This window comes from Cydia strobilella, chromosome 4 (assembly GCF_947568885.1).
Source record: "Cydia strobilella chromosome 4, ilCydStro3.1, whole genome shotgun sequence".
Classification (NCBI taxonomy): Eukaryota; Metazoa; Arthropoda; class Insecta; order Lepidoptera; family Tortricidae; genus Cydia; species Cydia strobilella.
In genome coordinates, this window is record NC_086044.1 from 10,650,057 (window position 1) to 10,677,974 (window position 27,918).

The 27,918-nt window shown below is 37.7% G+C and overlaps 3 protein-coding genes across 3 annotated transcripts; 1 reads left to right on the forward strand and 2 right to left on the reverse strand.

The window, feature by feature from the left end:
* Positions 1-637: 637 nt before the first annotated feature.
* On the reverse strand, positions 638-27,023 carry LOC134740599 (WD repeat-containing protein 55 homolog). The gene is made up of 5 exons (XM_063673130.1): positions 26,858-27,023; positions 18,209-18,558; positions 15,480-15,597; positions 14,455-14,623; positions 638-1,160 (listed from the first exon to the last, which is right to left on the reverse strand). The coding sequence occupies exons 1-5, from the start codon at positions 26,946-26,948 to the stop codon at positions 662-664; spliced, it is 1,227 nt and encodes a 408-aa protein (XP_063529200.1). The 5' UTR covers positions 26,949-27,023; the 3' UTR covers positions 638-661.
* LOC134740600 (uncharacterized) lies at positions 3,839-5,062 on the forward strand. The gene has a single exon (XM_063673131.1). It carries the CDS (start codon positions 3,839-3,841, stop codon positions 5,015-5,017), a length of 1,179 nt encoding a protein of 392 aa, XP_063529201.1. The 3' UTR covers positions 5,018-5,062.
* On the reverse strand, positions 19,085-24,731 carry LOC134740586 (uncharacterized). The gene has a single exon (XM_063673112.1). It carries the CDS (start codon positions 24,676-24,678, stop codon positions 19,483-19,485), a length of 5,196 nt encoding a protein of 1,731 aa, XP_063529182.1. The 5' UTR covers positions 24,679-24,731; the 3' UTR covers positions 19,085-19,482.
* Positions 27,024-27,918: the final 895 nt, after the last annotated feature.

A 27,918-nucleotide genomic window follows, 5' to 3' on the forward strand; every position in this document is an offset into this window, starting at 1 on the left:
TGGGCTACAAATCTTCTCGACCAATCATATTGTCGCATTGCGTATGTTTTGTTCCTCACGGGCGCACGCGTATAGCTGATCTATGTAACGCTAGGTCTATGGAAATGCCCCATTTACTGAGCGAGTGTGTTGAAAAAAAACTATTGTGACGTCCTTCCTTCCAACTCGCCAAAAAATAGTCCGGTTTTACCCGGGTATACCTTAATCAACAACAACAACAAAAAAATCGGACAAAGTGCGAGTCGGACTTGCCCACCGAGGGTTCCGTACTTTTTAGTATTTGTTGTTATAGCGGCAACAGAATTACATCATCTGTGAAAATTTGAACTGTCTAGCTATCATGGTTCATGAGATACAGCCTGGTGACAGACAGACGGACAGTGGAGTCTTAGTAATAGGGTCCCGTTTTTACCCGTTGGGTACAGAACCCTAAAAAATAAATTTTGTTTTTCGCAGTAGGCCCTCAGGTTAGGAAGTTACCGGGGAAGAGGCAAGGTATTTTTATGCATAGGGCACAAACATCGTATTCAAATAGGCGTATATTAATTATAGCTATATTTGTTAGGAAAAGGAGCCACACCTACACAGACAATAGTGCAAGTTTAAATAAAATATACAAAGTAAAAAAAAAAATATATAATTTATATTCTTACTTATCATATTAGGCGAGTCCAGAGAAAAAATCAGATGCATTTTTAACACTACTAGATGGCAAATTATTACTCATGTCTTTTTTCTTGTTCTGTTTTTGACTAACATCAATAATAGAGTCAATAGTTTCAAAATATGAAATATTCCAAAACTTGACATCATTGTCATGTGAGCATGAGGCTATATAGCAGCCATCATGACTTATATCTAAACACTCAACGGGTAGGCGATGCTGCCCTACAATGCCTAATTGTCTCTGAGGAAACATATGAGCTGCTCTTAGTACGCCATCTTCACCAGAGGTCACTACAATATTTTGAGTAATAGGTATCATACAAGAAATTGAGTGTTTTTGACCAATATACTCATCACTGTGCAAGCCAAATTCCTTCCAGTTAAACAAATACATTTTTCCTTTAGAAGAGCCCACTAGCAGCTTTGTGTCTGAACGAAACAGTCCCATGCATGTTAGCTCTGAATCATAATCTTCAGATGTTGAGTAAATTTTGCTGAAACAATACATAAAAATAAAATATAGGAATCCTACTGATATTACAAATGTTAAGTTAGATGTGTGGGTATTTAGTGTTTGTTCCTCCATAACGCAAGAACGGCTGAACGAATTTCGATGACACTTGGGATGTCTATGCAACAAGGCAGTTTATAATCTGAAAATGTTATCAAGTCAAAATACTTAAATTTAACGCAATGTTTATGATCGGTTTATCACGTTGAGCACGTTCAGTTAAAAATAGTTAAGATTTCTTTTTGAAGCAAAACTTCTTTAGCGCGACTACTGACGGAAGTAAAGCGCAGTAGTGACACACGCACAATAGGACACACGTCAAAGTGCCAACATAGCGATAAACATGAAATAAAACTATGAAAACGGATTATATCGCGTATATTGAATTTATAATACATCCCGACGTTTCGAACTCTTTACAGCGTTCGTGGTCAACGGGTGACTGAGGAAAAATTACAAAATGCAAAAATACCCACATACTAAAATAATGAACAATCATAGACTACAAACTTTAAGGCTGGTTGTACATGCAAAATCGGTTCATAAGGCTAGTTATACACTATAATTATTTTTCAAGTAAAGATATATATATATACGCGATAAAAATAAACTATGCCGGCTCCAACCCTACACCACGGACCCGAGAAGATTTAATTCCCTCCTAAATTGTAGGAGGGTATCCCAATATGGGACCGGCAACAAACTCGGCGGGACACATCTTTTCAAAACATCAGAATGTCCAGCATCATCCAACACTACGGTCTCACAGTCTATGTCTCGCTTGCTCCTTTATCAGGTGGACTACAGGATCCCAAGCTGGTGGTAGAGAAAAGCCATCTTCCCTATTAAAGTTTGGATATTTCTTAATCTCAATGGCCTCGCGCAGCATTCTGGGTATGTAACGCTTCTCCTTGGCAAGAACCAGAGGCTTATCAAACTTGATTGAGTGATTGGCTTTATCCATGACATGCTCACAGACAGCAGACCTAGGTCGACGGTGCTTGACATCAGCTATGTGTTCCTTCACCCGAGTGGAAATGCTCCGTTTCGTCTGCCCGACATATGATAGGCCACACTCACAGTCCAGCCTGTACACTCCTGCAGTCTGTAGAGGGGTATTGCATTTTACAGGCCTCAGGAATTGTGACATCTTCTTCATTGGTGTAGGGTTGGAGCCGGCATAGTTTATTTTTATCGCGTATATATATATATCTTTACTTGAAAAATAATTATAGTGTATAACTAGCCTTATGAACCGATTTTGCATGTACAACCAGCCTTAAAGTTTGTAGTCTATGATTGTTCATTATTTTAGTATGTGGGTATTTTTGCATTTTGTAATTTTTCCTCAGTCACCCGTTGACCACGAACGCTGTAAAGAGTTCGAAACGTCGGGATGTATTATAAATTCAATATACGCGATATAATCCGTTTTCATAGTTTTATTTCATGAGTAACTATCGCGGTAACCGAAGACAATATTATGTACACCAGTACGGACTGGAAGTTGCAACCAAAATCCGGCGACATGAAGACCTTGGGAATAAGCTCGCGCGCGCTCGTTGCGCTCTGCATTTCTTGAAGAGGTGTCGAGATGAAAATCTTATTCCTACATGCGTGAAGATAGCTCCGAAGAAGGACATTATCGGCAGTGAACGCATACTTCGCCGGGCGAGTGAGAGATTACTGTGCAAAACCATCCATAACAACCGTTACACGGCTTATAGACTTGAGCAACAGATTAAGGTAGGCACCGGTCAATTGCAGGAAGTGTTGACAAGCACCGATTTTAATGATGTTGTTGAACAAGGTAATAAACGTTACGCATTTACATTTGAACAATGCAAGAAACGACAAAGTGCCAAGTTTGACAAGTTAAAATCGAAAACGAGACGCAGCGATAACGGAGGGCTTCAGAATAATAGCGCTAACGGAACGTCGCTGTCAGTGTCAAATCGGTCGGTTGTCAATCTATCCAGTAAACAATTGTCGACGTCTGAGTTTTCAGTATTAGAAAAAGGTCTTAATTATGTTGTGGCTCCGCGAAAGATCCCTTTTGAGGACATTATTGTTAGTGTAGAAGACTGTCTGGTGAAAAATCAGGTAAAGAAGGAAGATTTGGAGGCTATACGGCAGGATGTTTCGTCATTATTACGGAAAGCCAAGCCTCCGAAAAGGAATTTGCCTAGAGATGAATTGGCCGCGTTGAAAACGTTACGCGATGATCCAGACCTTACTATTCTTCGAGCGGATAAGGGAAATGCGACGGTTGTACTTAATACTTCAGATTATAACCAGAAAATTAGGGAATTATTAGCGGATACTACAACCTACAAACATGTAAAGACGGACCCGACTATGAAAGTATTGAAAACCACTAAAGAACTAATTAGTGATTACTCGGAGAGCCTTGATCTGAATGTTGCAAGTTTAGTTCCTGACTGCCCCGTGCCTCCAAAGTTGTATGGGTTGCCAAAAATACACAAACCTAGTGCCCCACTACGTCCCATAGTGAGCCAGATAGATGCTCCCACATATAAATTGGCTCAGTACCTCGCGGGAGCCCTCTCAGCATTACGTGGTAACACTAGCACGCATACAAAGGATTCTTACCATTTCATCGGTGAGATTAAAGACCTAACATTGACTGATGATGAGATCATGGTCAGTTTTGACGTCCAGTCGCTATTTACAAGCCTACCGGTACAAGACTGCATTGAAATTGTCAAGAAGAGGTTATGTGAGCAGAACATGTCAGAGGAATATGCTAAGCTGTTGGAACATTGCCTTACATCTGGCTACTTGCTATGGAATGGTGAATTCTACCTTCAAGTCGACGGCGTGGCCATGGGGTCTCCGGTGTCTCCAGTAGTCGCTGACATCTTTATGGAGGACTTCGAGGAGAGGGCACTCTCATTGGCTCCTGTGCGACCGAAGATATTTAAAAGATACGTAGATGACACTTTTACTATACTTCCAAAAAGTAGTGTTTCAACTTTCTTGGATCACCTAAATTCCATCCATAGCAAAATAAAATTTACTATGGAGTTGGAAAAAGACTGTTCTCTCCCCTTCTTAGATGTATTGGTAAAAAGAAATCCTGATAACACCCTAGGTCGCACTGTGTATAGGAAACCTACTCATACTGATAGGTACTTAAATGGCAAATCGCATCACCATCCCAGTCAACTTGTTACAGTAGGCAAATCTTTGTTTCAGAGAGCCCAGAGGATATGTGATGACCAGCATCTGGCCGCGGAGCTCCAGCATGCCAGGCGCGCGCTCCAGGCAAACGAGCTCAGGATACCGCGGGTCAACCAGAGGTCCCACATTAAGATCCCCACAGTCGAGCGCAGGCCTGCCATTCTGCCTTTTGTCAGGGGGGTCACGGACAGGATCAGCCACATCTTGAAGCGTGCTTCTATAAAAACATATTTCAAGCCAATGAAGAAGATGTCACAATTCCTGAGGCCTGTAAAATGCAATACCCCTCTACAGACTGCAGGAGTGTACAGGCTGGACTGTGAGTGTGGCCTATCATATGTCGGGCAGACGAAACGGAGCATTTCCACTCGGGTGAAGGAACACATAGCTGATGTCAAGCACCGTCGACCTAGGTCTGCTGTCTGTGAGCATGTCATGGATAAAGCCAATCACTCAATCAAGTTTGATAAGCCTCTGGTTCTTGCCAAGGAGAAGCGTTACATACCCAGAATGCTGCGCGAGGCCATTGAGATTAAGAAATATCCAAACTTTAATAGGGAAGATGGCTTTTCTCTACCACCAGCTTGGGATCCTGTAGTCCACCTGATAAAGGAGCAAGCGAGACATAGACTGTGAGACCGTAGTGTTGGATGATGCTGGACATTCTGATGTTTTGAAAAGATGTGTCCCGCCGAGTTTGTTGCCGGTCCCATATTGGGATACCCTCCTACAATTTAGGAGGGAATTAAATCTTCTCGGGTCCGTGGTGTAGGGTTGGAGCCGGCATAGTTTATTTTTATCGCGTATATATATATATCTTTACTTGAAAAATAATTATAGTGTATAACTAGCCTTATGAACCGATTTTGCATGTACAACCAGCCTTAAAGTTTGTAGTCTATGATTGTTCATTATTTTAGTATGTGGGTATTTTTGCATTTTGTAATTTTTCCTCAGTCACCCGTTGACCACGAACGCTGTAAAGAGTTCGAAACGTCGGGATGTATTATAAATTCAATATACGCGATATAATCCGTTTTCATAGTTTTATTTCATGAGTAACTATCGCGGTAACCGAAGACAATATTATAGCGATAAACGTCAAAGAAGTTTTACTTCAATCGCGCGTAAAGATTACACGCACGCACGTTTTTTTATAGCCTGTTAGTGTCCCACTGCTGGGCAAAGGCCTCTCCCCTTGATTTCCACGACTTCCGTTGTTGAGCTTTTTCCGGCCACTTATTAGTGAAGGTGTCTAAGTCGTCCCACCATCTCCGTCTGGGCCTGCCACGTCCGCGCTTATTTTGTGGCATCCACTTGGTGGCTATACTAGCCCACCTATCCGGATGCATGCGGCGGACGTGACCCGCCCAGTCCCACTTCAGCCTAGCGGTCTTCTCCCCGACGTCAGCATTGCGTGTTCTGAAGTGAGTATAGTGTTTCGGATGCAAATCCATCCTTGTGACACTTAGAATGCTGCGCAGCATTGCTCGCTGGCAAACCTTCAATTTGGACTTCTGACTCTCGGTGAGCGACCATGTTTTGGGCACCGTAGGTTAGGACAGGCAGAATGCACATATCAACGAGTTTAAAGCATAGCTCATATAGAATTGGTACGCACTAGAAAATTTATATATTTTTAAGTAAACGATATAACAAAGTTATGAATGGTGAATTTTAAATAGTAAGTATTTAGCTTTTAAATATGTATAAATATATATAAAAATCTCTGTTATGTAATTAATTACGAACTTTTTTCGTAATGGACCTCATCATATTCTGCACAACACTTTTGTCGACATTCTTGGCGTGTTGATCCCATGTAGATCGCAACGAATTGATATCCTGGATAATTTGACTAGTCATGTTTAATTTTTTTTTATAATTGCCCAGTAGTTTCGATAGATCGAAATTGGGGACAATTCGGAGGATTCATCTTGCGGAGTATACAATCAACCTGATTATAAGTATACCATGCCAAAACTTTTTTTGAGTAGTGCCAGCTGGCTAAATCAGGCCAAAATTTCACGGGACTGTTATCGGTTTCTAATAAATGGCAAAACCACAGACCTAAAATTTTTATGCTTACGAACTCATTTCTCTAAGCACTCTTTAATATAAAAGTCCGACTTCATTGTTGACGATGTAATAAAACTTTTCGTCTTAAGGCCGCAACTTCAAATTCCTTGCCATATCATATATTTATTTGCGAACTTGTCAAGTTTCACGAACCTATATTTTTCGGGTACATTTCCTATAAAACCGGCCGTATAAAACTTCGAACCGAGTATAGGTAGTTGATTAAAATCCGAGTTTTACATACGTATCGTCTACTCTAGTGTAACCCGTTCGAATTAAAAAACCGCAAATCAAATTTTTGACCCGCAGTTCCTGAATAAAATTCCGGGGGGGGGGGGGGGGGGGGGGTAAAACATTATTATTTTTGTATGAAAAAAAAAAATCCAAAACCTATCGTGTGTGGTAATCATACGAAAGGGCTTTTTAAGGGCGATTCTAAAAATATATCACATCATTACATTTCGGCCATTTTTAAAATTAAAACAAAAAGAATTTTCGAAACATACTGATTTTTTTTTGTACAATATACCACAAATGATACGTGATATCCTCATATCCAACCCCAAGAAAGCAATTTTGAAAATAATATCATTAACGTTTATTTTTTTTCAATTTTACAAACTGACACAGTTCTACTTCAATACCTATTTTACGAGACTTATGGAACTGTACTGCAGATACGGTACATATTAATCATAAAATGATACGTAATATCCATATATCGAACGGGAAATACCTCTTTAACCCTTTAACTGCGCCTTTTCATCGGTTGGTAAAGTTTGTTTTGTTTTTGCCACAAAATATCAAGATTGTATCCTTCAGATACACCCCTCCTAATCCTAAATAATCATATCCTTCAGATATGTACCTTACTGATTTTTTTTTGTACAATATACCATAAATAATACGTAATATCTTGATATCTAACCCCAAGACAGCAATTTTGAAAATATTTTCATTAAGGTGGTTCGATTTTCATACAAAATTCAATCTGCTTTAATTAAATAAATAAATATAAATTTAATATTATAGGACATTCTTACACAGATTGACTAAGTCCCACGGTAAGCCCAAGGAGGCTTGTGTTATGGGTACTCAGACAACGATATACATAATATATATAAATACTTAAATACATAGAAAACACCCATGACTCAGGAACAAATATCTGTGCTCATCACACAAATAAATGCCCTTACCGGGATTCGAACCCAGGACCATCGGCTTCACAGGCAGGGTCACTACCCACTAGGCCAGACCGGTCGTCATTATTTAATTAAGGCACTACACACTATTACTACACAAATATTTGCTCATTTATCTACTTTCGAATATTCGTTTGCGCTAAATTAATAGAAAAACTTTGTTTCATACATAAATCAACGTAATTTTTTCATCAATTTTACGTATGTGTGTGTCACAAATGTCGTGTCCAAATACGTTGCGTGCGGCGTTGCCACTCTATGACGTTGGCGACGTTGCCTGGCCGACCTGGCAGGATTTGCAGTGCCCTCATGTTTAGTGCATTTTTATTTGACAGTGTTGACACTGACACATAGGGTCATGTTTATTGTGACTTATCAATTTGTGTGTCTAAATCAAGTTACAAAAATCATCGGTGTTCTGGTCCGCGAAAATCCAGAAAAATTCAGACTCAATTGAAGCGGAATTCATGATGGTGAAGTTTCGTAAGGTAGGTACAGTTTCATTCCTTCATTGTACATTGTAATTTTCTCGTGCCGATCTTTTTAGAAAATAATTCTCACTTCTTCCGTAATGGTAGATATAAGCAGTGAACAATACCTAAATAATGTAATTATTACTGTTTTGGTTGCCGAATAGTCAATGTGTCACTAACTCTAGGTTTTTTTAGGTATTGTGCAAAATGAAGAGGCATTCTTGGAAATAAAATGTTTTCCTTCATTAGCCAGAAAAAATCAGGACATCCTCACTGCAATAAAGTAAAATAAAACATTTCCTGGGGATGAAAATTATGGAATTTTGTCTATGAATGAAAAACACAATTATTACTAGGTAAGTAGATGATAACTTTATTAGAATCCATATTGTTGCATCATCTTTCTTCCTATAACATTAGAGATTTTGTGCTATCATGATATTATTTTTCTTTCAGGTACAGGGACAACTACGGATAACAAATATGAAAAAATGTTATTTAATTTGTTGTGTGAATCCATCTACACCAACACGACATCCACTGCTGGACATAGGCCTCCCCAGGGATCTCCACAACGACTGGTCTTGCAAGACCGGCCAAAATATCGAGAAATAAATAATATAAATAAACATGATAAATATCCCGTTTTCTATAATAGTTATAATTAGAAGGCCATGCAATGTTGTTACTCACTGTACCTACTTGAATCCAAAAAAAATATATATAAAAAAAGTTTTAATTTTATTTTACAATTACTACTTTATTATTAGTACATTACGATACAAGTGCGAAAAGTAGGAAATTGGCAACGAGTGGCGATAAATTGAAACACGACCGAAGGAAGTGTTTTAATCGACACGAGTTGCGAATTACCTTTTCGCACGTGTATTGTACAACGTTTTACAGTACATAATTATGGCCCTTTATATTTTCGACATATGCACGTATTGTACTAATTACCGCACTAGGGCGGTAACGTATATGTAGCACCATATGTACTAAAATAGTTATTTACGATACAAGTGCGGAAAAGAGGAAATTCGAAACGAGTGGCGATAAATTAAAACACGACCGCAGGGAGTTTTCATGCATACGTCGAAAGTTTAAAGGGCCATATGTACTGTAAAACGTTGTACGATACACGTGCGAATAGGTAATTCGCAACTCGTGTCGATTTAAAACACTCTCTGCGGTCGTGTTTTAATCTGTCGCCACTCGTTTCGAATTTTCTCTTTTCCGCACTTGTATCGTAAATAACTATTTCAAACTGCAAGGGTACGATGATAGATCTCAATTCAATATAATTTTGCAACATTTGGCATTATTAGGTTATAAATTGTATGGAGATGAAATCTATCATCGTACCCTTCCAGTTTGAAAAATACTATAGAGGCTGGGCAGTAAGGGATTGCTTTACTTGTAGAACTATATTTAGCGCTTTAAAAAAAACTGATACCTGACACTTACAAACCTGGACTTCCTTGGGCTAGTGCTACTAAGAATCGTCAGTATTCTCCATCCTTTCTGAGTTGGAAGAACCCAAAAAGGTGAGATTTGTGAAAGTCAGGTTTTCAATATATGTGGCGTTTTCAACCAAACGGGTACCTACTTATTGTTGTCATATTTCCATAAAGCTTCAAAATGAAATCAACCTAATCGACAACCGACAATGTGGTACCTTTTAGTTCAAAACGTCACATATTTTTATAAAACGTTATAAACTAATTTATTAATAATACTGAATATCTGGGAGAAAAAGAAAACATAAGTAAAAACTCAAAAATGCTTGTTTTCCCAGAGATAAGACCTAGCTAGATCGAACCCCTTACAGCAAATTTCATCGAAATCGTTAGAGCCGTTTCCGATATCACTGAAATATATTTCGGTTATATCGGAATCGGACAAGAATTCGAAGAATAAAAGGTATAAGAAACATAAGATAACACAAAAAGGACAAAAAAAGTACCCCTGACGTACCAGTCTCGAACCCGAATCCTCTTGCACGTATTTCCACGAACATACCGCAACGCCATTGCAGCATACTTACACTGCATGAAATTGTCTACTACAAGCATCGCGGAAACACTGTTTGCATGTGTGAGTAATAGTAGGAAATAGCATGACAGAAACACTCTGTCGACTTTAAAAGTGTTTTTTGCACTAATGGAGTATTCAATGTTTATTATAATAGTTCAATATTTATGTAAAGAGTGCGCTAAACATAGTTTTAAGTATACAGATACTATTCCACAAAAAAATAAAACCTGAAAATTTGCGAAAGTGACGCCATCTAGCGGGGTTTAAGCTTTGGGTAACCTAGTCGAACCACCTTAAGAATTTTTTTTAAATATTTTTCATGTGTATAGTTTTTCAATATTACAATATTGAAAAATTATACACATGAAAAATATAAAAAAGAAAATCTTCTTTTTGTACAATATACCATGAATAATACGTAATATCTTGATATCAAACCCTAAGACAGCAATTTTGAAAATAATTTCATTAAGATTTTTTTTTAATATTTTCATGTGTATAATTTTTCAATATTACAATATTGAAAAATTAAAAAAAAAACTAAATGAAATTATTATCAAAATTGCTTTCTTGGGGTTAGATAATAAGACATTACGTATCATTTGTGGTATATTGTGTGTGTGTGGTAAAGAAAAATCGATAAGGTATATCGTATCTGAAGGATACAACCTTGATATTTTGTAGACATGCGCAAAACAGTGCTCCAAAAAGTAATTAAATTAAAGGATAAACAAGTAACTCGTACTTAGTTTGCCGCGAACCACGAAAGTCAACCAAACATTTCATAACAATAATAAAAAACGGTTTTGTTCTCGTCACATTCAAGATCTCAAACAAATTACTTGATTTAGCCGCATCCTTCTCGTATTATAAGAAATCATTATAAGCTCTACGCGGACGCACTAGAGCTTTAAATCTATTGCAGATGCAGAAAATCTATTTCGTAAGAATATTAGTGAAATTTGCGTCAACTTAAACGCAATCGGCCGAGCGGCCCGAGCCGAAGTCTTCCGAAGATAGCCGAAAGAATCGCAGAGCGAGAGCGAGCGATCACTGAGTGCGAGTGCGAGCGAGATAACAAAGCATGGCTTGGCAAACAAACAATTGTGATGATACTATTGCTATTGCAAGTAGCATTATACATTACGCGCACTGTGTATAGAGTTGAACTGACCATTCATATCGGCGCGTCAATCTATTGAATTTATGCGGAATTGAAACCATTACGCGCGCTTCGGCGCGGGTCGTTCGGCTCGCGTGATGAGTGATACATGAAGTAATGGTTGATTTTTCCGTGTGATACGTAATGGCATATTACGCGTTCGAGAGATATCTCATTTGTGATATTACGAGCATTACTTACACATGTCTAATTGATAAGCATAGATGTAGGTATCCATGTTCTTCTTCTTCTTTTAAAATTATGGCTTCAGCCCAGTGGGACTATTTCGCCAGTATCAAGGTATTGAGAGGTTTACAAACGACAAAAATTGTACGGTTGTACAAGACAGTGTACGGTGATTTGTTAGCTCTTGTAAATCGATAGCTAGTCTTTACAAGAAGCACGTGGACTACCGGCCGTTGACTCCAAGATGGTGGTTAAACGCGCTTCAAAATTAATTCTCCATTCACTGCACACTACCACATTAGTTTACTGTATAATAAGCTATCGATATTACACTTTAAACAATATTAATAAGCAAAAAACAAAGTAATTAATCACGATGCTAACTATCAAGATGGCGCTCGAACCGGAAGAGACAAGGTATCCATGTTGATAAGTCACAATAAACATGACCCTATGTGTCAGTGTCAACACTGTCAAATAAAAATGCACTAAACATGACGGCACTGCAAATCCTGCCAGGTCGGCCAGGCAACGTCGCCAACGTCATAGAGCGGCAACGCCGCACGCAACGTATTTGTACACGACATTTGTGACACACACATACGTAAAATTGATGAAAAAATTACGTTGATTTATGTATGATTTCTGTATGAAACAAAGTTTTTCTATTAATTAAGCGCAAACGAATATTCGAAAGTAGATAAATGAGCCAATATTTGTGTAGTAATAGTGTGTAGTGCCTTAATTAAAGCAGATTGAATTTTGTATGAAAATCGAACCACCTTAAAACCAATTTTCGGTGGAAGTTTGCATGGCAATGTACATCATATATTTTTTTCAGTTTTATCATTCTCTTATTTTAGAAGTTACAGGGGGACACACACATTTTACCAATTTGGAAGTGTCTCTCCCGCAAACTATTCAGTTTAGAAAAAAAATATATTAGAAACCTCAATATCATTTTTGAAGACCTATCACGTATGGGTTTGATGGAAAAAAATTTTTTTGAGTTTCAGTTCCAAGTATGGGGAACCCCAAAAAGTTATTGTTTTTTTTTTTCTATTTATGTGTGAAAATCTTAATGCGGTTCACAGAATACATCTACTTACCAAGTTTCAACAGTATAGTTCTTATAGTTTCAGAGAAAAGTGGCTGTGACATACGGACGGACGGACAGACAGACAGACATAACGAATCTATAAGGGTTCCGTTTTTTGCCATTTAGCTACGGAACCCTAAAAATAATGTTTTACCACTCCCCCCCTCGGGAATTTTTTTTAGGAACTGCGGGTCAAAAATTTTGTTTTGACCTCTAGTATGCGTGTGCCAAACGGCTAACCTGTACATCGATTTGCGGTATTTCTTTGTAATTGGGGTCGAGCTGCTTCCGCTAGTCGTCCAACAACAAGCAACCTTCAAATTTTGTCAAAACTCGGTCGCACAATAGTCGAGCTCGCGTTTTAGCTCGTTGGTTCAATTTAACGGTCCAATTTGAATGTTTAATTGGTCGATAGCTCTTAATAGCCACCTCTGAGGGGAATTATCTTTACAGTACTACGACATTCTATGAATTTTCGTGATAAATCGTAATCAGGTAGTCGGATTTTGTTTGACTGACCTTAGGACTTTTTTTCCAAAATCTTATTACTTGTGCCAGATCACCGATTACTTTGTATCTTCCTTTCGGCGGATAGTCTCCTTGCAACGTTTTATGACCCTACAAACACTAGTTTTTAGCACCTTAAGCGACTTTGCTGTCTTCGTCCCGGACCGATAAGAATTTGTGAGGTGACCCTATTACAAAGACTCCGCTGTCTGTCTGTCTGTCCATCTGTCACCAGGCTGTATCTCATGAACCGTGATAGCTAGACAGTTGAAATTTTCACAGATGATGTATTTCTGTTGCCGCTATAACAACAAATACTAAAAACAGTATAAAATAAATATTTAATTTTATAAATATCTCCCATACAACAAACGTGATTTTTTTTGCCGTTTTTGCGTAATGGTGCGGAACCCTTCGTGCGCGAGTCCGACTCGCACTTGGCAGGTTCTTATTAGATTTATATAGGTCTGCTCGATGTTTTGGTTGTGCAGTGCGGTTATTGTGGCGGAGTGGGTGATACTGATATCGAAAGCTTTGGTGTAATCAACAAATGCTAAATATAAAGGAAGTTTAAATTCGGTATATTTTTCGATAATCTGGTTAAAGATAGATAAAAAAAATAAGATTTTATTTCTCAAGAAGGCTATCGTATTACAATGCGCTTATGAACGAATTAATATAATGCTACGCCGTCTCTAACCCTACACCTGACTGTAAATAATTAATAACATATTATGCATGTCTCTTTATATGAGATAGCATAAAATAAAATGTGCATATCTGTATAATAAGTAGTTAATAATTGTTATCGACTATTTCACATCATCCTAGTTGTCAAGTACTAGCATTCGTTAAAATGTAATGTACCGGTACCGGTACTAATTCATATAACCATAAGTTTACTGCATGTTCACTATTGTTCACAGGTACAAGTTTGCAAGACACTTATATAAGTTGTGGTTATCTATAATTAGATAAGCATCAGTCATGATTGTTATACATATAGATTTAAGAGCATGTAAGATGTATTATTATCTGTTAGTAATCCTAAATAAAGAAAATGAAAATATCTGTTAAATTTAATGTAAAACCGTAATATGATAATTATTTCAGTTTAAGTACGAGTGATATGACTGATATGTGATACCATACATCTTGTTGCTTGTTCAATATATTTTACACTTTGACCCAACCTACTTTTCACTGTTTTTTTAAATAGTAAGCAAGTATAGACAAGTATAAACATGGGCTGTTCCCTTAAACCTTAAAGAGGTTTTTATAGGTGCTTTATAGTGGTATGATTATGACCATACTGTCAGTCTTACCTTCCTTTTAGATCAATAGAGGTTAATACACCATCTCCACCAGCACACACCAAATATTTTCGTGCATCATTGGTAATCATGTCTGCTACATGTTCTTCACCAATTTTTATACTGAATATGGGATCAGGTTTTCTCATGTCCCACAGTTTGACAGTACCTCCATCATCCCCTGTAAATTTTAATGTGTTTTTACATGCAGTGTGACTCATTTACCTTTTTCTTTTATTTTCTAAGTTTTCTGATTTATTTTATGTACTGATTCAGAAACAGACCTAGGAGTGACGTGGTGCAAGCAGTGTCATGGCACAGTGCCTAATTGAGAGGGGCATGGAACCCCCTTTCTACTCGACTTGTAGTCCTGCAAGAGTACGAGAGGGCTATCTACAGACTACTGGAGTAAGAAAATAATATAGATAGCTATTACCAAATCAAATAGCTGTCTGAGCTGCCTCCTATTCTTGTCAGGGGGGTGTCACTAAGCAGTTTAGGTTCGAAAATTTCTTCTTTAGTTCCCAAAGTCCTTAATTAGTAATAGTTAAAATAAACATCCTTAATTTATTGAATATTGGTTGCCCAGAAACAATATTAGGAACTGACCGACATATTTTCAAAGGGATACGGCTGTGGCATACCTACTTCCGTAAGAATCAGACATACTACCTCCGGATAAAAAAAACATGTTTACAGAATCAACGTTTGTAATTCTTACATATTTATCTTAAAAATAATAAATCAGTAGGTATAGGTACAAAAACTTGTCAAGTAACAACCCCGTGCCGACACTCACAGCTCGATCATAAAACTGCGGCGCGCAAAGAAGATTCAGTTCGTGCGCGGTTATAAGCTTCAATTTTGCTTGCAGGCGGCGAGTATATGTATAATTTTATACCTAAATCTGACTTGTGAAGGAGTGAATTTTCTGTATGATAGTACTATTAGTTATTCTGTGCTCTTGTGCAAGCAGAACCATGAGTACTAGATCTTATGACGACTTCAAGAATAAATATAATATAGATCTCTTTTACCTGTTACAATTTTGTTATTGTCTAAACATAGCATAGAATAGACAGGTTCATCATGTACATTTTCATAGTTTTTCTTTAATTTTCCTGTTTCAACATCTGTTACCATTATAGCCTTGTCCTGCAACCACAAATTAAGAGAATTTAATGTGAGACAAGTGGAGACTGAAACAAAAATATATTATATCATACAAGGTGTTCACGAGGAAACCGAAAGATTTTAACCACGCTTTTCTGAGGCCAAAAGAAGGAAAAAATGTACCTAGTCGGCTCATAAGTTCTGTCACTGGCCTTTAAAATTTAAATTTGGAACTCCTAAAACAAAAACCGTTCTGCATTTGAATTTCGAATCTTTATTAAATATTTGAGTAGTATAATTTTGCAATTTTCTGTTTTCTTCAACATGGAGTGGACGCTTAAAGATAGCCGTACCGCAATAATTGCACTATATCGTTGTGGTCACTCGCCGACTAAAATTTTTAAGCTACTTGAAAATTTAAAATTCTCTAAGATTTGTGTATCGTACCATAGAAAGATACAGTGAGGTCTCTAGTTTAAATGACAAGAAAAGAAGCGGTCGTCCGCGTACAGCTAGGACTCCAGCGGTTGTACAAGCAATTAGGGCACACATTGCCAGAAATCCCGCTAGGAAACAAAAAGTTATGGCCCTCCAGATGGGTTTGAGCAAAAACACGGTGAAAAGAGTGCTTAATCAAGACCTGAGACTTCGTGCTTATAAACGAAAAACTGGCCATCTTCTCAATGGTCGGCTTAAAGCTTTAAGGCTTAAAAGATCTAAAGCTTTATTGAAGAAGTACGCTAAAAATAAGCACCGTTGTATACTGTTTTCGGACGAGAAAATTTTTGACATAGAAGAAAACTGTAATAAACAAAATGATAGAGTGTACGCTCGCAATAGTAAAGAAGCGTCTAATAGCATTCCCCGTATTCAAAGAGGTCATCACCCTTCATCTGTGATGGTTTGGCTGAGAGTTTCTTATGCGGGCGTCACTAGTATGCATTTTTGTGAGAAAGGAGTAAAAACTAGTGCCAAAGTGTACCAAGACACGGTGTTGACTAATATTGTGAAACCACTATCCCATACGATGTTTCTAAACCAGCATTGGGTTTTCCAGCAGGACTCTGCTCCAGCCCATAAGGCAAAGTCTACACAAGCCTGGCTCGCCTCCAATAAAATCGACTTTATACGGCATGAAGATTGGCCCTCCTCTAGCCCAGATCTTAATCCTTTAGACTATAAAATATGGCAGTATTTAGAGGAAAAAGTGTGCTCAAAACCTCATGCAAATCTAGACTCGCTGAAAAAATCTCTTGCTACGGCAGTGGCCAATATCGACATGAAAGTGGTGCGTGAATCCATTGACGACTGGCCACGAAGACTTCAAGCCTGTGTAGATAATTATGGCGGTCATTTTGAATAAATGTTATACATTTAGATTCTCTAGTTTATAAGCTTTCAAACGCTGTACAAATTATACGGAATAAACTTAAACTTTTGATTTTATTTGATACTATGTATATGACAGAACTTATGAGCCGACTAGGTAATAAGTTTAGGTCAAATTCGCAAAAAAAAATTTTTTTTTTCGATTTTTCAGATGTATTTGTACATAAAAAGTAAATATTATTGGTAAACTTGTCACTTAAAATGGACTTTTACTTTTTTTTTCGTAAAACGTAGTTTTTACAAAGTGTTACTTGTCACTTTTTGACATCTATCAGTAAGGTTACTTAGACTACGTCCCACAGTGGCAACATCGACATCAAAAATGCGTTTTGCACTATGTAACAATAAAAACTTGTTTTTTTTAATTGGTATTAACTCTCAAACTAGGCAAATTACAGAAAAGTTTATAGGACATTTTAGTCTTTAAATATGATCAGGAATACGCTGTTAAAATTATTCGGTTTCCTCATGTTACACCGTGTATATAATGGACAAAAGAAATACCTCACAGCCCTAGCTAAATTATCAATATTTTGTTTGCTATATTTTCATAAAATTTTATAATGATTTGGCCAGTTGGCATAATACAGTGCAAACTACCAACCAGCAACCAACTAGGGCAAGGGATTGGTAGACATTGAGGTCTCTATTTTTTAATTACTTGGCAAGTTGGCATAATAAAGTGCCAACTACCAAAAAGCAACCAACTAGGGCAAGGGATTGGTAGACATCAAGGTCTCTATTTTTTTTGCACTAAGTGGGGACATTAAATTCACTAGCTATGCTTATGATGGCTAATTATTAAACAATAGTTCGTTTTACAAGAGGGTAAAGCCGTTGTGTAACCCCTCATGTCGATATTGATACCTGAGTAAGCAAAAATTCTAAAATTAAAACCATGAGCATAGCAAGTGATTCGAAAAGTGGAGTCTTGAGCATTGCGAGGGTTTTAAGGCATGAGATGAGAGTTTAACAAACTTGGCTACCAAGTGAAACATGACATTTTTCACCACATCAATGTGAGGAAAATCGTAACTGTAGAACATTACATATCAAATGCAAATAAATGTTTGGGTGTATTAAATATTTATCAACCATCACAATAATTCCACCAGCCCACCATTCAAAACCACTCAAAATTTTCATCCAATTACTTTGCCACTCTTGAGGATAAATTGCAATTTCCTCATCAGTTTTTGAAGAATAAAGAGAGCCTTTACAAGTTAGTGTGGTGAAAAGAATTATATTTACTTGAAATACTTACTTTCGCAGTGGTGTACATAGTTGTACCTTCAGAATCAAATTCTACATCTCTGCATGCTTTCAGATGCAATTCCAATGTATTAAGAAGTGTTGTTTCATTATCATTGTATTCATACAATAAGACGTCTCCCATAATATTGGCTAGAGCAATCAAATTTTTTGCAGGATTAAATGAAATGTCTACAATGAAGTCCTCACAAGTTATGGTTGGAGGATGATCTCGTGGCTTATTTTTCTCAGCTTTTATCGCCTTAACAACTTCATCCTCATCATCATCATCTTCTCCTTCTTGTGTTTCCAGCTCACCAGCTTCATTGCCACTCATGTCTTGGTCATTGTCGCCTGTGCTATCTGGAAACCAAACATCTGTCAAGTTAATTTATGTACAACTCAAGTTGGAGTGTTGAAAAGGGAGGGCTATTTTGAGTCTAAACACACCCTGGCATGAAACTAGTATCTACCATCTATGTAACCTGGCCTCAATATTATAAAACGTAATCCCAGTGTATATGTATGGATAATGCATTTATAGAAGACACAATATGTTTTATATAAATAATAATAGTATAAGCCAATTCAGACATTGTTTTTACAATTTGAGAGTTTAAATATACACACAACATATGTACACAACTTATCCAAATATATAAATTGACATAATATTACTGTTTCAGACAACATCGGTTTCGGTTTGGTCTGTATGCCGTTTGGCAAAGGCCTCTTCCATCCCTTTCCATTTTTCCCTGTCTCTCGCCAGTCTGGTCCAATGTCTCCCTGCGAATTTTACAATTTCGTCTTCCCATCTCATTTTTGGTGGTTGATGATTGTAATAAGGTTGATTTTGGATCTTGCTGTTTTTCGAAATAATACAAATGAGTGTTGCTTGTTCTACGATTTATTGAAGACTGAAGTGTGTTTAGGAAAGTACTTATTAAATACAATATGCATGTGTGCGTGGGCCGTGCACACATATAAGATTTTTAAACAGCTTTAACATACCGCCCACCAAAAGGATATTGATTATCCTTTTTCAAAATCAAATAATCATGCACAATTTACAACAAAATTAAAATACAATTCATTAGTAATACATTCATTAGGTGTAAGACTTCTTAACCAGGTTTGCATAAACATCAAAATTGGAAAGAAATTTACAAATTAGTATAACAATAAAAATAAGATATGTTCTTTATCAGAACAAATATAATTTTTGGACGTTATAAACAAGTATAACAATAGTTAATTAACGTATAATGTATAATTAAATAAATCTAACTATTCTGAGACATCGACTGGAAAGAAACAAAGTTTACTGATAGAACGTTTAACAATATTTTCACCGCTCTTGACACTGTACACTCGCGTTAGGCCGTCGTTTCCGGGATGTTTGTCAACAATGCGTCCTAATAACCACTTTCCAGGAGGTAAGTTTTCGTTTTTTATTAATACGATTTGGCCAATATCAAGTTCCGGTTCCCTTTTTGTCCATTTCGTTCTTTGTTGAAGTGTTGATAAATAATTTTGTTGCCACGTGTGCCAAAAATCATTTAACATTTTTTGCAGGTGTTGCCAACGAGACAAAACGTTCATGTTCATATCTTTGAAGGTTGGTGATGGTATGGTTATCGGTGCCTCTCCAATCAAAAAGTGTCCTGGGGTTAAAGGATCCGTGTTTTCATCGTCGTCTATGGGAACGTAAGGCCGTGAGTTAAGGCACGATTCGACCTGGCAGATCAGAGTTGAAAATTCCTCAAAGGTAAGATGAGAATTAAGGACTCTTTTTAAATGGAACTTCATAGACTTTACTCCACTTTCCCACAATCCACCAAAATTGGGACTGTATACTGGTACAAAATGCCACTGAGTTCCATCTTGTGCCAGCTTTCTAGCTATATCTCCATCAAAGTCCAACTTTGCATCTTCAAATGCATCTGCCAAAGCCTTATTTGCTCCAATGAAGTTCCTCCCTTGGTCACTCCAGAGATGTGCACACCTACCTCTTCGTGCGACAAAACGTCTAAAGGCCCCAATAAAAGCTTCCGAGGTTAAATCTCCGACAAGCTCCAAGTGTATGGCTTTAGTAACCATACATACGAATATAGCTATGTATGATTTCGTGGTTCTTAATCCTCTCCCTTTTGACATAAGTGTCTGATATGGACCAGCGAAATCGACTCCACTATTCAGAAATGGACGCGCTGGGGTAACCCGTTCCTTAGGTAGATCTCCCATTAACTGCTTCTTGGCAGTGGCGTTTTGTCGTGCACATATCAGGCATTTGTGGATGTATGATCTGACCTTTTGTTTAATTTTTAGGATCCAGTATTTACTTTTTAGGTAACACATCATCAACTGTTGTCCGCCATGAAGGGTTCTTTGATGAGCATCAGCCACAAGTAAAAAGGTAAGTCGGTTCTTATTGTCCAGAATTATAGGGTTCTTGCTGTCTTCGCTCAGATTTGCGTGTTTAAGACGACCGCCCACCCTGAGTATATTAACTTCATCCAGGTAAGGATTTAATGATTTCAATTTGCTGTCACATCTTACATTCTTGTTATTTCGTAGTCTAGTTATATCATCATTAAATGCTTGTTGTTGAACCAATTTAATGCAAGTCGTCAATGCATTTTGTAACTCTTCTGTTGTAAATATAGGGTTCGGGGTAATCTTCTTATGATTTAAAAAGCGTTTGCAGTACGTAATCGTCTTAACAAGTTCTTGTAAATCATCAAAATCGTCAAACTGGCTTACAATTGAATAATTATCTTCGTCTTGTACTCTTAAGTTGGTGTGAAAGGTTCGTTTCATTTCCAGGTTTGTCGTGGCGTCTGATTTATTAAATGGAATGTCATGAGTTTTCAGCCATTCTGGCCCGTTCCACCATAAATGATGTGAAATGAGTTCTGGTAACGGGGAACCACGTGACGCAACATCCGCAGGGTTAGATTGGGATGTGACATGATGCCATTTGTCGCCAATATCGTCGAGAATGGACACCACGCGATTTCTGACGAAGGTTTGCCAGCGGTTGGGGTCTCCTTTTAACCACGACAGAACTATTGTTGAGTCAGTCCATGCGAACACTTGGCTTTCAGGGATTCTCATGGCTTCTCTAATTTGTTTAAGCAGCTTTGCCAGCAGCGCAGCGCCACATAGCTCTAATCGTGGCAAAGATACTGGCTTCACTGGACTTACACGGACTTTAGCAGCTATGATATTCGTCTTGATTTCACCTTCTTCAGTTTCTACTCTTAAATAAGCGACAGCTGCATAAGCCTTTGTAGATGCATCAGAAAATCCATGTATCGTAGTTTGATCTAGTCTTAGTTTAGTTGTGTGCAGCCATCTTGGTATATTGACGTCCTTTAAGTTTTCAAAATTGTGTCTTATGTTTAACCATTCTTCTTTTATTTCAGGTTCTACTTCATCATCCCAACTTGATCGGTGCAACCAAAGTTTCTGGATAAGCATCTTGGCTTGAATTATGCTTGGTGCCAACCATCCTAAAGGATCGAATAGTTTTTGCGTCTCTGCTAGTATGTTTCTCTTTGTAATAGTTATCGGCTGCTGGGGTAGTTCAAGTTTGTACTGAAAACTGTCTTCACCCATGTTCCAAGTGATACCCAGTGCACGTACAGTTCCGTCAAGGTTGATAGCCATGTTTACATTACTGTTTCTCTCATCCGGTGGGAATTGCTTCAAAAAGCTGGTGCTATTAGACGACCATTTCTGCAGATCAAATCCTCCGTTTTTCAGAATATTTGCAATATTTTTGGCTACATCTACAGCGTCTTCTGTGTTATCTTGGCCCGACATGAGGTCATCCATGTAGAAATCTTCTTTAATCGTTTTTGCAGCTACTGGGTGATGTTTTCCTTCGTCTTCTGCGACCCTTTGTAATGTTTTCACAGCTAAGTATGGTGCAGATGCTGTACCAAACGTGACACGAAGCAGGCGGTATTCTTTAATAGGGTCTGCTGCACATTTGCGCCAAAGTATACGCTGCAGATCTGCATCTTGTTTTGTAACCAAAATTTGACGGTACATTTTCTGTATGTCCGCAACGAAGCAGATTTTCTTCATACGCCATCTCATGATTATGTTCCTTAAATCTTCTTGAAGCTGTGGACCCACCAGTAGCTCTTCATTAAGTGAAATATTGTTTATGCCTTTAGATGAAGCATCGAACACAGCTCTCACTTTAGATGTGTCTTTGTCGTTCCTAATCACAGCAAGATGTGGGAGATATACTGATGGGGCGTCTATTTCAGTGTCTGGAACTTCTTCCATGTGCTTCAATGTTGAATATTCTTCTATGACTTTGGTGTATTCCTTTTTGAATTCTTCGTCCTTTTCAAATTTTCGTTCTAGTTGTTTGAATCTTCTCAGTGCTATGTCCTTTGTTTGTCCTTCTGTTGACTTTAGTTTCTCTGTTCTTGTGGGGAGTCTCACTATATATCTTCCTTCTTTTGTTCTAGTAGTTGTATTTGCATAAATAGTTTCACAAAGTTTCTCATCTGCTGTAAGTTCTGGTTTTTCTCCTGAATCCAGTTCCCACATGTTTTTTACCAGAAGGTCTAAGTCGAGTTTGTGATGCATGACAATAATATTTTTTGAAGAATTGCCTTCAGCGTCTCCGAACACAATCCATCCAAGGCTTGTATTTTGTGTACATGGTGAGCCTGGAGGACCTTTGATTAAGCCGTTCAGTAAAATTTGTGCATAGACCTTAACGCCTAGAAGCATGTCTACTCGACCTGGTTGATGGTAGTTCGGGTCTGCCAGATCGAGTCCATTAAGGTGCTGCCAAGCGTGGTGAGTCTTGGTAAGTGTTTGTGATGGAAGTTCAGAGGTTACTCGAGTAGGTAAGACAAATGCATTGATGTTTAGGTTCAAATCAGTGTCAAATCTTGACTGAAGCTCACACTGTACCATACTGTTGATTGAAGTCTTCATTGATTGCAGTCCTGTGGCTGAACCCCGGACCGGGGTCTTGTGTAGTTTCATCAATTGCACGGCTCTCTCTGAAATGAAGTTCGCTTCTGAACCTTGATCAATCAAAGCCCGCAGTGTTAGCACTTGCCCCTTCTCACCCTTTCCTAGGACAAGCGCTGTAGCTAATAAAGCATCTGACTTTTTAGTAATGAAGTGCGTTGCTACAGTGATATCATCTTCTACTTCTTCTTTTGGTACGTCATAATCATTATTTTCTTCCATCTGACTAAGATGTGCCTTTATATTTTCGTTTTTTGTGTGGTGTAGTAGAGAATGATGACGTTTGTGACAAATTTGACAGGATGTTGGTAAACGACACTTGAACACGGAGTGGCCGCTGAGTAGGCAGTTATAACATAAATTGTTTGTTTTCACGTAGTCAGTTCTTTCAGTTACGTCCATACTTGCAAAGTCCTTACAGTGACTCAGCGTGTGATTATCATTACACTTGATGCATGTTCTACTTGAAGTCGCTGGTGGTGTTGTATTCAAGCTACTTTGTTCATTAGAAGGAGCTGGCGAAGTTAAATGAAATGTTTTCTGCGTAGCCGGTCGAGAAACTGAAGGAGCGGCCGAAGTAGTCTGGTGAATAAATTCCAAAGTCCGGAATTTGGTTTCAAGAAAAGTCCTCAATTCAGACCACTTCGGTAAGTCATCCGGTGTACTCTTAAAGGAATATTCTTCCCAGTCCTTGTGAGTCTCTGTATCAAGTTTCAACACAATCAAATGAACTATCATAGGATCCCAGGATTCAACGGATACCTTAAGGTTGCTTAGACTGTTCAAACACTCCGTAGTTGTGTCTAAAAGTGATTTGATTTGGTTAGAAGTTTGCGAGTATATCTTTTTCTGCGAAAATAATCTTTTCATAATAGCATTGACAATTATTCTTTTGTTTCCGTAACGATTCTTTAAAGTCTTCCAAGCTTCTTCGTAATTAGCGTCTGTTACTTGTATGTTCTTAAGTAAAGCTTGTGCTTCGCCACTGACACTGTTTTTCAAGAAATGCAACTTCACGACGTCGGTTAACGAGCTGTTGTTGTGTATAAGTGACTCAAATATGTCTTGAAACGTTGGCCAATCTTCATAGCTGCCACTGAAAACTGGTGGCTGTACGCGAGGTAACTTCACTTTATCTCCTGTTATAGAACTGTCACTGGCAGTACTATTGCATTTACCACTCGAAAACGATGATAACATGTCCTTTATATCGCCACTTAAGCAGAAGTACAAATCTTCATAAACGTAGTAATCTTCATTAACCAAATAAGGTATATCAATTCGTTTTTCCGTCGGCGTACACTTAAGAAGGTCTTGATGCGCACTTTGAAATATACTCCAGTAATGTTCTATGCTTTTTAATCGCGACTCAAGATACCCCTTTGTTAGTCGTGCTTTAGGACATTTCTTGATATTTGTTTGAGTTTTTTGTAATATAGTTGCTGTATCTTGTATCAAACTTATTAATTGATCCATATTTGACACTTTGTTTCACTAAATTTCACGTAAATATCCTTATATAAACGACGACAAAGTTCAATTTTATCGTTTATTAATTGCACTCAAATGTTACGTGTATATTCACTTTTATAATTTGCTATTTAATTGCAAAGTAACTGCAAAGATCATATAGTATTGCAAAGTAAATGCAAAGATCACAAAATGTTCACTATGAAAAAACAGTCCGCCGGCCGCCTTATCGCTCTGGAATGCAGTCCTTTTGTTCTCGGTCGCCGGCGAACTCCACAATTCTTCGTTGCTATCCGGTTCGGTATGGACCATATGATGATTGTAATAAGGTTGATTTTGGATCTTGCTGTTTTTCGAAATAATACAAATGAGTGTTGCTTGTTCTACGATTTATTGAAGACTGAAGTGTGTTTAGGAAAGTACTTATTAAATACAATATGCATGTGTGCGTGGGCCGTGCACACATATAAGATTTTTAAACAGCTTTAACAGTGGTCTTTGTTTTCTTTTTCTATCTTTCAGGAACCACCATATATTTCTCTTGCTCCATTTTTCTTTACTTTTATTATTATTATTATGTCAGGCATTTTGTAAGAATCCGCAGTTAAAAAATGGCGCGGTCCACAGAGGGAATAATATTTAATTGTTTACCATACCATACTGACTGTCTAAACATGGTACGCTCTAAATGCCGGGACTTATGGAAGGAGCACTTCGACGAGAGGTCTCTGAACAAAGGAATATGGTACAGAACAATTCAACCTAATCTGTGTCAAGTGCCATGGTTTAGAGGATCTGGTATGAGTAGGTTAGATATCATAATAGCCCTCAGACTTCGATCGGGACACATTCCACTTAATAGCTTTGCCTTCTTGATGCGCAAGAGTGATACTCAAAACTGTACGGAATGTGGGACGAGAGAAGATGCTACTCACATTATGATGGAATGTATCCGGAACGAAACAGAAAGGCAAGCTTTTGTAATTAAACATAAAATTAATATATTGAATGTGGGTACATGTAATGATATCTTAGCACACCCTTTGTCTAAAACAGCTAAAGATTTATATAAATTAGTCAATTTAGGAATTAAGCGAAGGTAAATTTGTGATTTTGATTTGTAACAATGGGGGTGCCATCATCAAATATGATAAAACCCCTTTATTAAATAGATAAAAAAAAAAAAAAAAAAAAAATGGCGCGGTCAATTTATAATCGCGAAGCAAAAAGTCAGCATTATGTAAGATACCTTATGTCATTAACGGTGCAGTTTGCATTTTGCTGCAGCATTTTGGTCGAATTAGTTCTTTGATTTACCACGCGTGGCGCTGCACATCAAAACTATGAAAAACACTGGAGTGTCCATCAAATCTGTAGTTCATCGGACTGCTTCTTTTCATGTTTTTCCTTCACAACTAGACGGAGCCTCCTAGGCTCCTATTTCTGGGCAGTTTGCCCTTCGGAAACTACTATTAGGTACTTACCTACCCACGCTTTTTTGCCCAAAATGTAATGTTTTCATGGACGTCACTCTAAATCAATAGGTAGGTAGGTTAGGTTCGTTAGGTAGCTTCAGATGCCCGAAGGGCGAACCGCCCAGAAATAGGAGCCCCACGAGACGCGGGGCTCCATCTAGTTAAGTCGTGTGGTTTAAGTTTTTTTAAGCCATGGTCACCCTAACGAAACCCATAACGTTAACCCACGACGCTATTAAGCGCACTAAAACCGCTTCGCGTTTGTACAATGACGGCGCCGTTTGTAAACGGCGGATTCTTACAAAATGCCTGTGACATCACTACATAGTATTAAAACAAAGTCGCTTCCTGCTGTCTGTCTGTCCCTATGTATGCTTAGATCTTTAAAACTACGCAACGGATTTTGATGCGGTTTTTTTAAAATAGATAAGTGATTCAAGAGGAAGGTTTATATGTATAACATATCAGCATTGCACCCGTGCGAAGCCGGGGCGGGTCGCTAGTATATAATAAATATTAATAAATGATACTTCATTTCATAAAGGGACGCCTTTTAGGGAAAAGGATCCAATCCACAAAAAACTGTCAATAGAATTTGAACTTTCTGTCAAAACGGAGTCATTGATTTAAATGGCAAATTTTAGAGGATGGATCCACTGTAGTACCTAGTATTTAGGTTATATTTAAATTACGTGCAGATGTACATGTACCGTTATCATCATCCGTAGCATATTCTTCGCTAGAGTCACTGCCGCTTTCGTCTGAAGAATTCTTTTCAAAACCTCGAAACTCAATAGTCATTTTGAATTTGAGTATTATAAAAAATATATATTTACAAACGCGAACGACATGAACAAAGGACCACACGTTTTTGACGTTTCTTTTTTTTTAATTCTTCATCCTTCATTGACAGATTAGTGCTTGCCACTCTTGCCAGAACTGTGAAGTGTATAAAAATATTAATAGTGATTTTTCCTTCCGTCCTCCGCCGCTTAATAATAATAATCTACTAAAAGACATCCAAACATATCAACCAATTTACAAGTATTTTAAAAATACAGTGATAAAACTTTAATATAGTTGGTCAAACCAAATTGTCAGTAAATAAGAACAAAAAAAAAAACTAGACATCCTTTTCTTTTGGGTTCTGGTACTAGTGTAAGACAAAGATAGTATGATTCTCTCTATCTATGTTTGAAATGAGACAGTCCTTTAATACGTTGCCCGTACAAATTAAGTCACTTAATGACTTGAAGTTTTTGACAGAACTTAAAAAATTTGTCATTGAGTTATGCCCCTACACCTTAAGTGAATACTATAATATAAACTGTTAGTTAATAAGTATGTAAATATGTAGCTACACCCACCGGGTAAAATTGTATTGATTCTCACTGTCCTTGTCTAACATCAACATGTACACATACAGTTTATGGCTATTGAATAATAATAAAAAAAAAAAAAAAAACTATTGTCAGTAAATAAGAACAACAAAAACTATACTCATCCTTTTCTTTTGGGTGCTAATGCTAGTGTAAGATAAAGATAGTATGATTCTTTCTGTCTACGTTTGAAATGAGACAGTCCTTTGACAAAATATAAAGGCCCTCCACACTCGCGTTCGCGGCTTCGCGCCGTGATTCGCGCATGAGTGTGGAGGGACCTTATTAGTGCACAGTTTTATAAAAATAAAGACGGCTTAAAAGTCTCGTAACCAGGCCATTAAAAAACACTAACATTCAACACGTATTTTGCAGTATTTTGATGACATGAG

Excerpts from the sequence above, each read along its gene's own strand:
- LOC134740599 (XM_063673130.1), bottom strand. The coding sequence starts at position 26,948 with ATGACTATTGAGTTTCGAGGTTTTGAAAAGAATTCTTCAGACGAAAGC. Across the intron at positions 15,598-18,208 it reads CTATGTACACCACTGCGAAA|GACAAGGCTATAATGGTAAC; the intron begins GTAAGTATTTCA and ends TTGTGGTTGCAG. Across the intron at positions 1,161-14,454 it reads TCTATTGATCTAAAAGGAAG|CAAAATTTACTCAACATCTG; the intron begins GTAAGACTGACA and ends GTATTGTTTCAG.
- LOC134740600 (XM_063673131.1), top strand. The coding sequence starts at position 3,839 with ATGGTCAGTTTTGACGTCCAGTCGCTATTTACAAGCCTACCGGTACAA.
- LOC134740586 (XM_063673112.1), bottom strand. The coding sequence starts at position 24,678 with ATGGATCAATTAATAAGTTTGATACAAGATACAGCAACTATATTACAA.